The sequence below is a fragment of the Tasmannia lanceolata genome, unplaced genomic scaffold, assembly GCF_043159265.1.
Source record: "Tasmannia lanceolata isolate RefF3 unplaced genomic scaffold, GAP_Taslan_0.1 ptg000015l, whole genome shotgun sequence".
NCBI classification, from domain to species: domain Eukaryota; kingdom Viridiplantae; phylum Streptophyta; class Magnoliopsida; order Canellales; family Winteraceae; genus Tasmannia; species Tasmannia lanceolata.
The window spans coordinates 28,350,212-28,367,203 of record NW_027518692.1 but is presented as its reverse complement, the minus strand read 5'-3'; the positions used below and the strand labels follow the sequence as shown (position 1 = coordinate 28,367,203).

Here is a 16,992-nt window from a genome sequence, read left to right as displayed (position 1 = left end):
CCGAGGGTTAGGATGAACCTATGGAAATGATTTTTGGGGCACAACCTATTTAGGATGTGGCTATAGATCGGAGGATTAGGATCAACCTATGGAAATGATTTTTTGGGGCACAACCTATTTAGGCTGTGGCCCATCTAATGGGCAATTTGGATCATCCTGTGGTGAGGGCCATACCATACTTTTGATAAAGCGAGGAGTGAGATCATCAAAATACTGACAACATTTCCCTATATCTCTCCTCCAATATTCCTCCCTGTGCTAATAAGAATTAATTATCTTGATGTTAGAACAAAAAAAAAAAAAACAAACAATTTTCTAAGCCTAATCTTACAACAATCTAACCTTTTGTAAGAGAATTTATATGGTACTGTACGGCCTACACCGTAGGATTATCCATACCGTCCATTTGATGGGCCATAATGTAAATAAGAAGATCCCCAAAAATCATTTCAATAGGATGATCCTAACCCTCCGATTTATAGAGGTTTCCATAATATGTGGGATCTTATAGATCGAACGGCTAGAGTCCTCCAAGGTTTAGGCGAGTAAGGAGAGGAATAGACTCCCTTGTTTGTTGTTAGAAGCAAGCTCGAACTACCACAGAAATTGGGTGGGCCCCTAAAAAAAAGAAAGAAGAGAAATTGGGCTATGTTTCCCGCGGACGCCATGCTTGACAACCAAGTGGTGCACTGTGATCTTTGGATCGAGCCTAGGCATCTCCTTGTAACTCAAAGCGAAAACATCTTTGTACTTGAGTAGAAGCTTCATGTACTCGGCTTCTTCTTCAAGTGTTAGCAAGGCACTGACGAAAATAGGTAGTGGGTCTTCTTCAGTACCAAGGTTGACTTGCTTGAGCTCGTCCATGGTGGCCTGCCCCCCGTCTTCAAAGGTAGGCGGAGCATCTTGAAGCCCTTCCGGATCTTCGTCGTCGGAAGCCTCTTCAACTGTGAGGTGGTGGACTTCAGCAACATCTTCACCCTCAGATGCCTCGACATCCTTGACCACAATGCTGCTAGGTTGGTTCGTATAGACGATGATGATTCTTTGCTATCAATGCACCATCGGTAGAAACCTCCAACACAGATTGACGATTCATCCTTGAGGGGATGATACTCTGTGGATCATCCTTCCGCTAATCTCATTTCTCTTTTCTTCCAAATCTTTCACTTTCAAATCTCCATTTCTTATGTCAGTTGAGATACCACTTCGACGTGCGTGTTCAAAATTAATTGCTCTACGTAGTTAAGGGGCCTCGTTTCTTTAAGGTCTGTGCCTTAGAGAGTCAAATTCTACAAGGATCGATACTTGCTGACTCATGATTTCTTGCTCATTCCAGTTGGTCAATAATGACCCATTTCTTGCCCATTCCGGCATTGGTCCATAGTAACCTATAACTACTCGCCCATCGAGGCTTGAGTCTTGTCTAGCCCATTGAAGCTATCATTTGTTCTCGTCCATCTCTTTACGGCAAATCAACAAGCGACGTCTTCTTCGGCAATATACATTCGGCAACAACATCAGGGCATATTTATCATCAAACTTCAGCAGTGCGCTTCAAATCAAAAGATTCTATCTCCTTATGGGGAGAAAATTTTATTTTCTTATTGGGGAATTTCATTGCGTACATTGATTTCCAATCCACATACGTTTGAGGGAGCATGTTAGAATATTTGAGATCTCACAGTCAGATTATGTTGAATTCAAACAGTTGGATCACCATGGTGCTAGATTAGGTAAGTGGGTTGATGGGGAACCTAGCAAGATTAGGTAGCTAGCTTAAGTTAGCAATTAGGCTAATCTTAGTAGGTATGAGTTCTAGAATTATCTTTTGCCTTGGTTATGTTTATCTCTTTCTATGTTTAACCCTTTGACTGTTCTATATCATCACTCATTAGGGTTAATTGTATTGTATCCAAGATTAGTAAAAAGCATAAATTTGTTGACTATAGGTATGATTTATGGGCAGGAATTTTTTTGGTGATATCTTAAAGAGAGGGAGAGAGGAGATTTCACCTATTTCCCTCTCAAATCAAGAGAAAAATAAAATCCATTGTTAGGTAAAAATTTGATCTCCAACAGAATCCCAACAAGTGGCGCCGAAGCATTTGCAAGCTCCCGATGCTCAAAATGGTAGCTGAGGGCAAGAGAGTCATTCTACACCTCCTCCTCTAGCCTTGATCTTAGTAACCACCTCTCAATTTAGCAACCTTGCTGGCGCCAAAGACAATGAATTAATGATCGAAGCCGCGCTTTAGGAAAGTCAGCTAATAGGAAAATTTCCCATCCTAGCTAGTTGCCCAAACTGCCTGGGACTCTCCGTATAGAAATTAAGAGAAAATAATTTCGCATTTCCATTCTACTCTCCATTCCACTTTCCCTCCTTTTATGACATCCAAACAGGCCCTAGGAAGAGAAAAAGTTTTGGGGCGGGGGGGGGGGGGGGCGGGGGTGCGTACAACACCACTCGCGCATGATAGAAGAAACCCACTTACAAAATTGGGTCCCACACTCCCCACCTGCAGTTTTCCCGGTCAGGCAAGAGAATCAAAGAGAGATATCCCTCTCTCCCTGTCTCACTTCCATTTTCTCAGCAGGTCCAGGTGAAAAGAACAATGGATGATTCAGATCTGCTGCCATGAAAACCCACATACATGTATGGGACGGAAAATGGAATGGGCAGCGAGACCGACCCATCTCGGTGGATTCCCCCGCAAATTCGTTGTATTTGCAGTAGGTACTTTCGCCAAGATCTTCACCTCTTTCCTTAACTCCACCTCTGTTCACAACCCCCAAACGCTAATCAATCTCGTCCAAAACCGTCCCCTTGGAAAACCCCTCCTCACTGTCAGCAATCACATGTCCACGTGAGTTCTTCTTTTCTCATGATTAATCTCTGTTTTATCTTTTTGATTTGGTGGGTAAATGAAGTTGGAAGTAGTTTTCATGGATGGGATTATAATGTAGAAGTTTTTGGTTTGTTAGGGTTTATTAGGGATGATTGATGTATTTCATTTTCTGATTCATGTTAGAAAATATTTATCTAATATTTATCTATTGGAACTGGGAAGATTTGCAGATTCAGTGATGGGATTTTGAACCTCAAATCGCTACTTTTTATTAAACTTATGCAGGTGAAATTTGGGGCCATATTTGGATGCACAACAAAATATTTCCTTTTTCTTTTGTGTTGTATTTCTGCAATGGGGAATGATATCAGCACAACCATATTTTGATATTTTCGCTAACCCATCTTGTCTTTTAGTATTTAAAGAGCTGTTAAAAGCTTATTACATTTCCCAAAAAGCTCTTGCGAGCCAATTAGAGAAGCAAAGACATCTGGGATTGCACAATATCAAAATAGGGTCGTGCTGATAACATTTTGCTTTTGCAAATTGTAATATATGGCTGGGAAAAGTTATCATGTAAAAGACCTTATTGCCATTGTTTCGATGAGAAAATGTCTCATTAAGGAAAAAGTTTGTTCATTCCTGCAATGCATACTCTATGTAATCTTTCGCAATCATGCGACTAAGAAACATCACATAAAAAAGAAGTTTTTTTTTTGTTCTTTTTGTGAATCCAAATGGTCCCCTATGGAAATGACATGGTACATTGTTTGTGATTTGATTATAGGCTTATATTAAAAGCATTTAGGCTCCGTTTGGATGCAGATAGTTACCTTGTAGATTAGTGGTATAAGTAGTTGTTAACTTACCAACTTCTCCTAAAGCTTAAGCTGTTGGAGAAAGGCGTTATTTATCTTTTATACTCTAACACTCCCCCACACGTGTGGCCTACTTGGAAAACATGTGGCACATGTAGTCCCACTTTGGGCCGACCATCGCATGTGGAGTTTTGCTATCCGAGAGGTTTGAACTTGAGACCTTTGGCTCTGATACCATGTTAACTTACCAACTTCTCCAAAAGCTTAAGCTGTTGGAGAAATGTGTTATTTATCTTTTATACTTTAACAGTAGTCGATAGGGAGGAGACGAACATTTATAATGTTTGATCTACCTAGGATTTACCTGGTAGAATGGTGATACGTAGTGTTTGGTTGTCAATCTAGTAAAAGGAATGGGAGGGGGTGTCATTACCAATATATAGCGAGAGAGAGAGAGAGAGAGAGAGAGAGAGAGAGAGAGAGAGAGAGAGAGAGAGAGAGAGAGAGAGAGAGAGAGAGAAATTCTACTTGAGGAATTTTTACTTTTTTGAGGAGGATGGCATGGAAGGTATAAGTAGGGAACATGGGTGCCACGTCACCAGACAAAGAATTAATTAGCTTTGAATCTTTGTCTAGTAATCTCTAGGGATTGTGGTGCTAAATTGGCTACCAAACACCATAAAGGTTACCAAAAAAGCATCTTTCTACTTGGGACATCCTTGAGGATGCCAAGCATGTGGCAGCCAAACAGAGCCTTAGGGTTCACTGGTTGATTGCAAAGTTACGCAAGGTTTGTTTGGCAACCATGAAACGTTTTCAGGAAAAATTTCATTATTGCCAAACATGCCCTAATGTCTGCGTAAAGATGCTTTAGTTTGTGATTATGTGTCTACATGTGTTGAAACTTGAAAGTGGATTAAATTATTCTAAAATTGGGATAAAGAATGCATTTAGGGTTCCGTGGCCTGACTTATTTAATTTCTTTTATACCAAGTTGTTCATTTTTCGAAAAAAAAAAAAAAAATTTCTTATCAATGTATCCTCTATATTTAATTATCTGTAGTTCTATACAATGTCTAAGCATATTGGTTCCTTAAAGTCAGTGCATCTAAAATCTAAAGCTCATATTTATGTTTGACACTGGCATTTGCATCCACGTCCAAGGTGCATAGGTTTAAATGTATGCCAATGTCCATGTTTCGTGTAGATGTTCATGCATTCAGATGCTTGAATCCATCTGTATTCATTATATGGTATAAGTTAACTTTAACAAAGTGAGGGCTGAAACTCATGCTTGGTGAAGTAAAGTCATGAGTCGGTGATGACACACTTTACACTACTAACATGTTGTGTATATAATAGAGGGAGCTGATTTTGACACCACCTTTTTTACACATGCTCCCCTTTTCTTTAGTCTAAATAGGGCTGATAATGAGGCATTTTCTCAGAAAATAATGGGCTTGAGCACTTTTCCTCTTTTGTAAGCTATTTATTACATTTCAAGTGATTGTGCATCCTTTCTTCTTCCCTCTTTGGCTAGATCTTGTTCATTCCCTAGAAATTTATCCTTTTGGCAAAAAAGATAGCAAAATTTAGTGTCAAGTGCAGTTTTAGTGAAACGTGCAATGTGTAAATTTCTACTTATACACACACACACACACACACACACACACACATAGGGGAAATGTTTTCTGCGCGATACCTCAGATAAGTTATATGAGCAAGAGCTCAAAAAATCATGTGGGCCCACATTGTTTGGATGATCCAAAGCATTCATTTGATAGGCCCTTACATAGATAGGGTGTGCCCAAAAAATCAGCTCCATAGGATCATCCTAAGTCCTAACCCTTCCATTTTTGGAGGTTAAAAATGGACAGATTTGTGGAGGTTTATACCCATCCACTTTAACCTCCACAAATCGAAGGGTTAGGATAATCCTGTGGAGTAGATTTTTTGTGCACACTCTATCTATCTTTGGACTATCCAAATGAATGCTTCGGATCATCCAGACAATGTGGGCCCATATGGTTTTTTGAAGTCTTGCACAGATAACTTATCTAAGGTATCGAGCAGAAAACGTTTCCCCATATATATATATGTGTGTGTGTGTGTGTGTGTGTGTGTGTATTTGAATGGTGTGATATCATTAAAAGAGGGAAAATAGCATACAAATGGAGCAAAGCCGACCGAAAGGTTTGACTAAAAGAAAGAACAAGCAAAGGAAAAAACAGAAATGCTCTACAGAAGGGACCATCAAGGGGGAAGAAAGTTAAACAGCTCTAGTTCCGGCCTCCCCACTCCACCTCTAGCAAGGCTGTCCGCCTTAGCATTAGCAAACCTTTTGACATGCTGAAATATTACAGCCGCTCCTCCAATCCGGTCTCTAATCTCATCAATCCAAGTCCAACCAGCGAATCTCCAAGGGAAGGAATTACTTCCCTTTAACCACCCTATGACATTCAGTGAATTGCCTTCCACTATCACCTTAGACAAGTCAAGAGACTCGGTTAATCTAATACCTTGTAGAGCCGCTCTGATCTCCGCTTCGTTAGAATCCGCTAAGCCTATCAGGCTAGAAAAAGCCCAAATCATGGCTCCCAACTCGTCTCTCAGAAGTCCTCCAATCCCTAAAGGACCTGGATTGCCAAGACTTGATCCGTCGTCTCTCAGAAGGACCTCCAATCCCTGAAGGACCTGGATTTCTACTTAAATATTGTTGTAGCTAGGACATGTGTTATAACATATTTCTAACGATTGCAAATTCTTCTCACTTGGGGAAAAAGGTTACAATGTATGCAAGGATTTCTTGTAATTATTGCATTTATAGTGTTTTAGTGAATGCATGACAATTTTAATAGATTTTCCATTGTCGTTCATTAAAACTATTATCATTAAGAGTTGTGGAAATCTCTTTAATCAATTGTCGTTTCAAATAGATGGTTATAATCGTTTCAAATAAATGGTTACAATCACCAATGATTAGGTCTCAACATCTCATTCAAATTGTGGCATATATAACAGATTGGATGACCCACTCTTGTGGGGATTCAAGGGTTTCCCTTCAGCAGATGCAAGATTAGCCCGGTGGGCACTAGCTGCCGAGGACATATGCTTCAAAAATACAATTTTGTCATACTTTTTTCGACTTGGTAAGAACACCTGTACTTTAATGCTGTCTCGCACTTTATATTTTGAGAGTGTTGAGTTGGCTTTTCTTTAACTACTGGTGAAAATGCCTGGTTAAACTTTTCATTGGACTTCGCAGATTTAGATATTGAAGCATTAGCAACACTTATTATTCATCCATTCAAGAAAAGCAACATTTATTATTCATAGAAACTATTATGATGGTTAGTCCTTGAAGGTTTGTCTTCTTTCATAAGAAACGAAATGTACACTAATTATCAGGAAAGAAATGAAATTTCACTATTGCAGGACGTTAGTGTTAGTTCAAATACTCTAAAGTACACTGTAACTCAATTTAACACTAATAATTAGTTAATCCACTTTGCACCCCATATCTAGGGTTGCCTTTAGGGGGGGCTGGAAGATAAAAAAATCAATGCTGGGATCACATTGTAGTGCGGGTGGAGAGAAGACTGGAAACATGGAAGCGTAACTTAGTATCTAGAGGTGACAGAGTTACTCTTATTAAGTCATTCCTCTCCAACATTGTAGTGTGGGTGGAGAGAAGACTGGAAACATGGAAGAGTAACTTAGTATCTAGAGGTGACAGAGTTACTCTTATTAAGTCACTCCTCTCCAACATTCCAATCTATCAGATTTCAATTTTCAAATGCCCTATGAGCATATTAAAATGACGGGAGCAAATTCAGAGAAGATTTCCATGGGGAGGATCTGATGAGCAGAGAGGTATCCCTTTAGTAAAGTGGGGAGTAGTATGCAATTCCAAAAGGGGAAGGGGGTCACGGTGGTGGTTTAGGTATTAGAAAGATAAAGGAAGTGAGTGTTGCTTTGTTGGGGAAATGGTTATGGAGGATCAGAAATGAAGGCAATAATCTTTGGGCGGAAGTTATTGAAAGTAAGTATGGAGCTTCTCAGGGCCACTGGGAATCTGCGGATCGCTTTCCACATCAAGGATTAACGTTATGGAGATATATAATGCAATTTCGACACATGTTCCAAGATTGTATTAGATTCAGAGTATATTCAGGGGATAAATTAGATTTTGGCTTGATAAGTGGTGTTCCCATGTTCCTGTGAAATTTCTTTCCCTGACTTGTTTGCTATGGCTGTATCAAAGGAGGCTTTTCTGAAAGAATGCATAGAGAGGAGTGGAAATAGCATGGTGTGGAGGCCGGCTTTCAGAAGAAATTTCTTCAATATGAGCTGATCTGGACTGTTCTTCACTATAATCAAACATTCTCTAAAATCCTGTTTTAAAAAAGCCGAAACATGTACTATTCAAGTCCATAATAGTCTTAAAGATCTGTTTTTCATTACTTGGATTTTCTCGTGTGTTTGTATTTAATTTTTCAAGTTTATATTATTGAGTTTTAGTAGCATTTCACTCATCAATTAATTTTGAAATTGAGGTGAAGTTTTCTAAGAGACTCAGTTGCACAGGGAAATGCATACCTATAACAAGAGGTGGGGGTATCTATCAGGAGCACATGAATGAATCTCTTGATCGCTTGAGTGAAGGAGGCTGGGTATTCTCTTATAATCATGCAACTCAGACATCTTAAAATTTGATGGGATCTTTTTATATTCATATGTTAAAATTACTTTTCTGAGATTCTTCATTATGTGTGTTGATGACAAGTTGCATACATTCCCGGAAGGAAAAGTGTCACAAGAGAATGTACCTATTAGACGGCTAAAATGGGGAACTGCTAGCCTCATTGCACGTGCACCTGTAACCCCGATAGTTTTGCCAATTGTACATTGTGGTTTTGAAAAGGTATTTTAGAACTTCTACTTAAATTTCCATTTCACCACAATTCTGGCTAAACTTCATGTGAATCATAATTAATCAGTTCATGTTCCTTTCCCCGAAGTTGTACAATTCTTAAGGAAACTGTTTGTTAGGATGTATGCCTGATCAAATGCATGGGAACGTAAAATAATTGGTGGTTTATTGAAATATATCTGATTGTCTACTTGTTTTTGAAGTCAACCTCAATTTTAACTTCTAATTTTCTTAATTGATTTTATTTTAAAGATAAGTAACTAAGATATATGTTGAGGTTATGTCACCAACCGGATGGTTCTTTTCATGTTGTAGTCATATTTTCTGTTGATTCTTTGTTTTTTATTGTTTCAAAGGGTAAAGCCATTTCCTACACCACCTGGAAAACTTGATTGGGTACTTGAAAAACCTGAACAAATCAATAAAGGACTCTAAAACTCAAAAAATTACTGTAAACCATGATCTTTGAAAACTCAAGACATCAAAAGCTAAGAAAACATTTTCTCTTGTCCAAAAAAGTGGGGAATGCTCATTTGCTTGAAACATTTCCCATATACCCTCTTTACATTTTGAGTGCATGGATCCTTTGATTAGGTCCCGATGAATATCCAATTGTTGCAAGTTATTTATCAACATCATGGGAAGTAGAGCTTACATGGAGAGAATGGTGAACAAAGCCTGGCCTTTCCCTCACTATAATCGCCTCTTCAGTCGATTAGTTGAGCATGCTTGCCGATCTCATAGAAGACCAAGACAAGCCTCCTATATAAATCGTTCTGTTGGATGTTCGAGCTGAAGCTAGGGGTGCAGTCTGCAGACCACGTTGGGAGTGATGAAGAAACGCCTGTCAATGGCAAGGGCCCGCTCAATTAAATGGCCCAACCCCCATTAATCTAACTTTCGATCCTAGAAAGAGTGGTTCTGATGACCCTCCTTGTCCAGCTATGGAGGATCCTTATCCTGGGTTGTACCGCTCTTTTGAAGCTCTCTTCCAGGGCTTAGTTGCCTATGAGGAAGGATTCAACCTGGTCTTCATGTCTTTTGGGCCATTGAGGGAAACAACCGATCACTGGTTGTATGTGCCGATGCTCGAGCAGTGGCTGATGCAGATCCGAGTCCTTAAAGGTCTGGTGAAGGTGATGAGGATTGGACCTTTTGAGTCACACTCATCTCTCTTCCTGAACCTTGTGGTGAGTGTGAGTGCAAGGCTGTGTGGTAGATCTCTCTGCCCCTTTCATAAACAAGTGAAATGGCGTAAGTTCATAGGTCTTTAGGTTTGCGATGCTTGGTGGCAAGTGAGGGGAGCCCCTCTTCATGCCTGTATGGAGAACAGTTTTCAGTGGTTGGTTGACGTCGTTGTGAGATCTTATCGATGGATAGATCTTGCCAAAGGGGATTTCGTACGGATGTGGCTAGACTGTGCTAGTGTTTTCGACTTTTGAGTTCTGCGCGAGGGATCATCAGATGCATCTAGAGGTAGGCCATGTATCTTTCTAGATTTTGGTGATGGAGAGTTGGCTGCCCTAGCCGCACCCTCGCACAGGGGTGAAGATGGTGGTTTGATTGGTTGTTCTGGTTTGATGTTTTGCCCATAGTTAGCAAAACGGTTTTTTTTTTTTTTTTTTTCAAAAAATGCCCATTTAAAACTTGTTTTAATGATTTGCCATTTAAAACTTTGACAGTTGAGGAAAACGTTTTCAACACGTTTAAAATGCGTTTTAAACATATTAAACACGTTTTTTTGGCCAACTTTCCAACTTTACCCCTACTATAATTTATAAATTACAAAATTTTAAATGCATTTTTTGTGTTTATGTTTTTTTATTACGTTTTTTGAACCAAAACCGTATTAAAGTTGAATTTTACCATCCTGTTTTATTGCCGAATCACGTTTTGCTAATTATGGTTTGTATGGTTTCGCCCCAACAAGGATAGATGGCTTGTGCTTCCTGTTTCACCTCTTGTCTCGGCAAAGTCGCTTAGTGTGGCATCGTCGTTGGGTGTTGATTTCTGGAAATCAGGAAGTTCAGGAGCTTGAAGGTGATAAATTGGCAGTCACATGTGGTTTGGGCCACTCTGGTCTCCATTTGGTTAGTCGGCATGTTGCTTGGTTGTTTGGTTAGGTGGCATACAATTCACAGGAATTGGATCACCGTCTTTCATTACTATCTCTTAAAATACTTCTGATGTCGGACTTCTTGGGATTCCCCTTCCAGTCTCAATCAATGTTTAATTTTAAAATTCCTCGCTTCGGAGGACCCCACACATTATCTTGTCAAAAGTAATACAAAAAAAATTTATCTAGCTAAATAGAAATTGAACATAAAAATTAAATGAAAGTGCTTTTACCTTATTACCCCTTGACGCTGCATATCGCGCACGGCGTCTTTAATTATTTTCCTCTAATTCTTGTGAGGTGGTCAAGGGTTCCCTCCTTGCAGGGTCTTGAAGACATACTTCTTTTGATATTCAAGCTCGTAAAACATTTTTTGAAACCCAAGCTCAAGTACAAAGAATCTATGCAATCAATTCACTCAAAAGATGCAGAAACAAAAATCTTCATTGAGTGAAAGAAGTTCTAAAGTTTTGGTGATTATTAGTTTTTTGGACTCAATCAGTGATACTCCATATACTCGAGAAAGTGCCAGGGAGATTAAAGGTGTCTGGCTAGTATGTCTTCTGTTAAATTGGAAAATGAAAGAGAAATCCATAATTGGTTTGATTGAGTGAAAGAAATTCCACAGATCACAACATTGCAATCTGGATGCTAAGGTAGAAGTGAAGATCATTGATTCATTGAGTGGAAGAAGTGCTAAGTTTTGGAGATTATCAATTTTCTAAACTCAATCAGTGATACTCCATATATCCGATTAAAGGTCTAGCTAGTATGTCTTCTGTTAAATTGGAAAATGAGAGAGAAAGCCATAATTGGTTTGATTGAGTGAAAGAAGTTCCATAGAACACAACATTGCAATTTGGATGCTAAGGTAGAATTGAAGATCATTGATTCATTGAGTGAAAGAAGTGCTAAAGTTTTGGAGATTATGAGTTTTCTGGACTCAATCAGTGATACTCTATATATTCAAGAAAGTGCCAGGGTGATTAAAGTTCTGGCTAGTATGTCTTCTGTTAAATTGGAAAATGAAAGAGAAACCCATAACCGGTTTGATTGAGTGAAACAAGTTCCACAAAACACAACATTACAATCTGGATGCTAAGGTAGAATTGAAGATCATTGATTTTAAATACAAAAGAATTTGAAGATTTTTGTTTCTGTCTCTTCTGAGTGAGCTGATTGCATGGATTCCATGTAGGTTAGCTTGGGTTTGAAGAAATGCTTGACGAGCTTGAATATCAAGAGAAGAATGTCTTCAAGACCTTCCAAGAAAGGAACCCTTGACCACCTCACAAGAATTAGACGAAAAATAATCAAAGTGGCCGCGCGCGATATGCGTCGTTAAGGGGGTAGCAAGGCAAAAACACTTTTTTTTTTATGTTCAATTTCTATTTAAATAGAAATTTCTCTGTAATACTTTTGATAGGATGGTGTGTGGGCTGCTCCGAAGCAAGGAATTTTAAGTTAAACGTTGATGGAGCCTGCAAAGGTAACCTCGGAAAGTCTAGCATCGGAGGTATTTTAAGAGATAGTAATGGAAGACCATTAATTGCGTTTGCGTATCCGATGGGATTAAATATTTTACAAATATTGAAATGTTAGCCCCATATGATCAACTGTTCGTTGAAAGATTTGACCGTGAAGATTCCAAACTCTTTTATACATTCTTCAATTCCCTCTCAGAAAATTTCCTCCTAAATCTGACATTCCAGTCTACTAGATTGTTCACTCTGGAAAATGATTCAGCCATAATAATATCTTTGTTAGAAGCCACATTAAATAATGCTGAGAAATCTTCTATTAACGATCTTTCCCCACACCAGTTGTGCAGCCAAAATCTAATCTTCTTCCCATCTCTTACCCTGTGTTGTACCCATTTATGAAAGAGAGTCGAGAATTTCAGGATGCCTCACCAAACTGAAGTCCCCTGAGGTCTATATTCATCTAGAGAAGTCCACTCTCTAGGACAGAACAGTATTTTGTATCTGTTAGCCTTCGCCAAAGGAGATCTCTATCCTCAATGTATTTGCCATTCCCCAAGTGATGTCGTACTCATTGATTTTTAACTTTCTTATCCCAAGGCCACCCCTGTCTACAGGGCCACATACCATCTCCCAACTAAGCAGATGATACTTTCTCCTTTTTCCTTGTCGTTCCATAAAAAAAATCCTTTGAAGTTGTGCAGTTTTATTAATTACGGAAGCCAGACAGCGGAAGGTTGACATGAACTAAAGTGGGACACTAGCCAAAATTGCTTTGATTAAAGTGATTCTCTCACCTAAAGAAAGCAGTCCTTTTCTAGGAGTCTCCTTTCCACCCGTTCTATACCGGGTCCCACTTACTTTTTGAAGGTCTGCCAATACATAGAGAAAGACTAAGCATGTATTGGAAAGAGAACCCAATTTGCAACCCAATATGCTGGCCCGATCCTCCAGCTCGGAAATCCCTAACCCAACCCCCAAGACCACCGTCTTGGCGAAGTTCACATTTTGACCTGATATCACTTTGTACCATCTGATCACAGCCTTAAGAATTTTTTAGCTTGCACGGGTCTGAGCTACTAAATAATAACGTAGCATCTGTGTATTGGAGTGATACATCAATCTCAAGGTGCCCGATATGGAAACCTTCAATTAAGCCTTCGGATATAGCTCTATCCATCATCCTACTAAATGCTTCCACCAATATCATGAATAGGAAAGAGGACAATCAATCTCCTTGACAGAGTCCCCTATATGTTCTAAAGAATCCTTTTGGAGATCTGTTAACGAGGATCGAGCACCTAGTCGAAAATGAACTATATCATGACATTGTATATGCCAAAACATTGAGAAAGTGCATTTGGACTATGATTTGAACAATTATACATAATATCTTATCCATGATTTTTTAAGAGGAATGATAGATGCAAGGGAACCTTTGCATAAACAGCTGGAAAAGGGCCCTTGATTAGATCTGCGTCATTTTCAGTAACCTTTTAATTGGTTGAGAAAGTAAAATCAGTTGCACTTAATGGCGTGGATCCAATCCAGGGCCCTTTTCCGGATGTTTATGCAAGGGAACCCTTGCACCTATCATTCCTCCCTCTCTCTCTCTAAAGATTACAACTTTATTAATGCTGTAATCATATTACATTCACGGGGACTAGATATCCCACTAATGCAAAATGTCATACAGCTCAATCCCAACCCCTGTCATGAGCCCCCTTTCTAGAATCTAGACCCAGTAACAACTATCTGATTACAGTTCAATGCTAATACCCTCGTTCCGGAAATTGCAATCAGTCAGGTAAACTATGCATGATATCTTATGCATGTTATATTTTCTGTATACATTTATAATAAGTTCGTAGATTTTTGAGAGGAATAACATAAAATTCCTGAATTAATTATTGTGGATATTTGTTTAAAAAATGGTTTCTCCCCTAGAATTCTGAGTCACACATGTTTCGTATTGTTGCTACTCTTGTTTGTAAACCAAGCCAGCCTTTTCCATATCAAAGAAACCCATATGTTAAAGTTTTATCTTGGTACTTAGTTCCTACAATTTTTTATTTTATTCCATAGGATATTGTCTTTTGATGACCGAGTGTTGAAAAAAATAGGTAAATGGCTATCAAATTCCAACACCGAAAAATATATTTTTTGAAGATGTTGGATCAAAAGGTCAATTAAAGAACTGCTATATATGCATTGCATGTCCAATTAACTTTGATGAGAAATTAATCCAAGCTACTTCATTCCTGTATTTGATTCATTTTCCTTATCCTCCATTGTCTCTTTCCTAAAATTTTCAGGTGATGCCTGAGAAATATTTATTTGGCAGAAGGCCTCCATTCCCTCTGTGCAGAAAAGATATTAAAATCATCATTGGGGAGCCAATTGAATTTGATCTTCCAAGATTGATGCAGGCAGCAAAATCCATGTCTCGAGATTTGTCCTTTCCCAGTGTTGGATGGCCCAACACTTCTCACGGACTCGATGAGGCGGCACAGAGATGGCTCTACACCAACATTTCGGATAGGATTCGAACTGCCATGGAGAGTCTCCGGAGTTTTGGTGCCGCCCTTAGAAATTGAAGACTTGAGGTGATAATATTCTACTTTCAAACAATATATTATGTGATCCTTTGTCAAGAGAAATGGCATTTGGGTCATTCAAATTTTTTTGGGCAGGTTAAAGAAAAATTTAATTATTACAATTACATTTGTACGAGTTTAGTTCCATTTTAGTCATTTGATCCTATTCATTGAAATTTTCATTTAATAAACCAAATGGGAACTGCATTATTGCAGTTTGGAACATGATACTTAGTTTGGTTCTATTCAATGTATTTTTCATTTTATAGAACAAATGGTTAAGGCATTATAATTTTATATACATTGTGATTCTATTGAATGATGCAGCCAAATAATGCTGTGAAACTGATTTGGAAAGATCTAGAGAGCTTCCTTCTGTCCTCTATTATGAACTTATTTATATTATTAATCCTTGCATGTATTGCCAGCTTCATTTGGACAAAGCCGAATCTATTGTGTTTCTCAAAGGCTGAGTTAATAATAGCAATACAACTGTCCTTTCAAAAGAAACCCCAGAAGAAGATCAAATTCCTCATGGTGTTGCCATGGTAAGTTGCTGCAACTACACGATGGGGCTGTTCTCCATGAGGATAGTAATCCTTGGATAAGCTGTTCTTTTGGCTACCCTGCTTGGATAATTTTATCTTGAATAAACCCCTGGGTTTTGCCACCTGACGTGTATAGTTAACTGTGGCCATTGGGGTGGGTTTTGGCATGAACCGGGCACGTCAACCATATCTAATGATAAAACAAGGGAAATGTTATCAGCTCTACTGTATTTTGATGAGGGCACTCCCCACTCTATTAAAAGTACGGTATGGCCCGCACCATAGGATGATCCAAACCCTCCATTAGATGGGCCGCAACCTAAATAGGTTGTGCCCCAAATATTGTTTCCATAGGTTGATCGTAACTCTCCGATCTATAGAGAGTTAGGATCAACCCTCTAATATTCAGATCAGAGAGTTAGGATCAAACTATGGAAATGATTTTTGAGGCACAACCTAATTAGCTGTGGCTGTGGCCCATCTAATGGACGGTTTGGATCATCCTATGGTGCGGGCCATACAGTACTTTTAATAAAGTGAGGAGTGCCTTCATCAAAATACAGTAGTGCTGATATAATTTCCCTAAAATAAACCCTGGTTTGTTATCCCCATGGAGAACAACCTCAATGGGGCTGTTCGGCGCGGGGATAGCTATCTGTGGAGGTTGGGATCACTGGTGAGCATTGTTTTACAGTCTTTTTAGTTGTCAATTAGGGAATGCATGTAGACTTTGATGATGCTGAAATCCACTTAGTACAATCTAGCGGTGATAGAGATGGTTCTGCAAGTAAACTTTACTCCCAAAAATTGTGTTAGCGGGCCCAGAGTTGTGGCTTCGGACGGCTACTTTGACACTCAAGTCAGAAATCGATATCACAGGAAACTAAAAGAAAGAGATGAGTTACAGGAGTGTTATCAACGAGTGTGTGTGAAAAAGGATGCGACCGAACTTGTTTTCTTCCAAGTTGCCTACGTACCCCTTTTGTGAGGATCAAGTCAGACGTAGTTCCATTAATGTGTAAGGGTCTCCTTTTATAGAGAATAGAATCCACATAGATAAGAAACTTAGTGTTTCAGGAGTCTTACTTAGTTGGTCGACTTCCCCGTGAGATAAGTTTATATCTATTTTTGATAGATATCCTATTTCCCTGAACTAGTAAGTTGCTGCTAATAGGATTCCCTTAGGTGGAAAGTCACCGCCTTGCGAACATTGTCTCTTTGAGCGGCGGTTTCCTTATTAAGGACGTTGCTATTTATAAGGAGAGGATGAAATCTCATGATCATTCCTTCTAAAACTCGTAGGTCGGTTTCTAATTAGTCGGAAGTACCACGTGTTGCTAATCAACGGTTAGTGCCGATTTTATCCCCAACAGAGTTATATTTTCAGCTTCTCAAAATGTTTTTGATGATCCATTTGGCAAGATGCAGTCTTATGAGGCACTGTTCCAATTGAATTTGTTCAAAACTTTAGTTTTCATGCATTTTGTTGATGACCATAATAAATTCATTTGAATTTTTCCGTCATGTGGAAAATCTGATTTCTACGCAAGTTATTTAAACAAGGGCAACCAACCCGACCTCCGTCCTCTAATTTTATTGTGATTTTCAAAATCTTGAGGTTGTGTTTTTTATTTGGTACTTTTACTGCCCTGA

At 38.9% G+C, this 16,992-nt stretch overlaps 1 protein-coding gene across 1 annotated transcript; it reads left to right on the top strand.

Annotated features, from left to right (window-relative positions):
* Positions 1-2,487: 2,487 nt before the first annotated feature.
* On the top strand, positions 2,488-15,092 carry LOC143846814 (Phospholipid/glycerol acyltransferase family protein). Its single transcript, XM_077355382.1, has 5 exons — positions 2,488-2,864; positions 6,686-6,813; positions 8,252-8,337; positions 8,451-8,588; positions 14,510-15,092. The coding sequence occupies exons 1-5, from the start codon at positions 2,617-2,619 to the stop codon at positions 14,789-14,791; spliced, it is 882 nt and encodes a 293-aa protein (XP_077211497.1). The 5' UTR covers positions 2,488-2,616; the 3' UTR covers positions 14,792-15,092.
* Positions 15,093-16,992: the final 1,900 nt, after the last annotated feature.

What these genes read in the sequence shown, in the direction of transcription:
- LOC143846814 (XM_077355382.1), top strand. Translation starts at nt 2,617, where the DNA reads ATGATTCAGATCTGCTGCCATGAAAACCCACATACATGTATGGGACGG. An exon ending in GTCATACTTTTTTCGACTTG is followed by an intron (nt 6,814 to 8,251) that starts GTAAGAACACCT and finishes TCAGTTGCACAG; the next exon opens with GGAAATGCATACCTATAACA. An exon ending in TACATTGTGGTTTTGAAAAG is followed by an intron (nt 8,589 to 14,509) that starts GTATTTTAGAAC and finishes TAAAATTTTCAG; the next exon opens with GTGATGCCTGAGAAATATTT.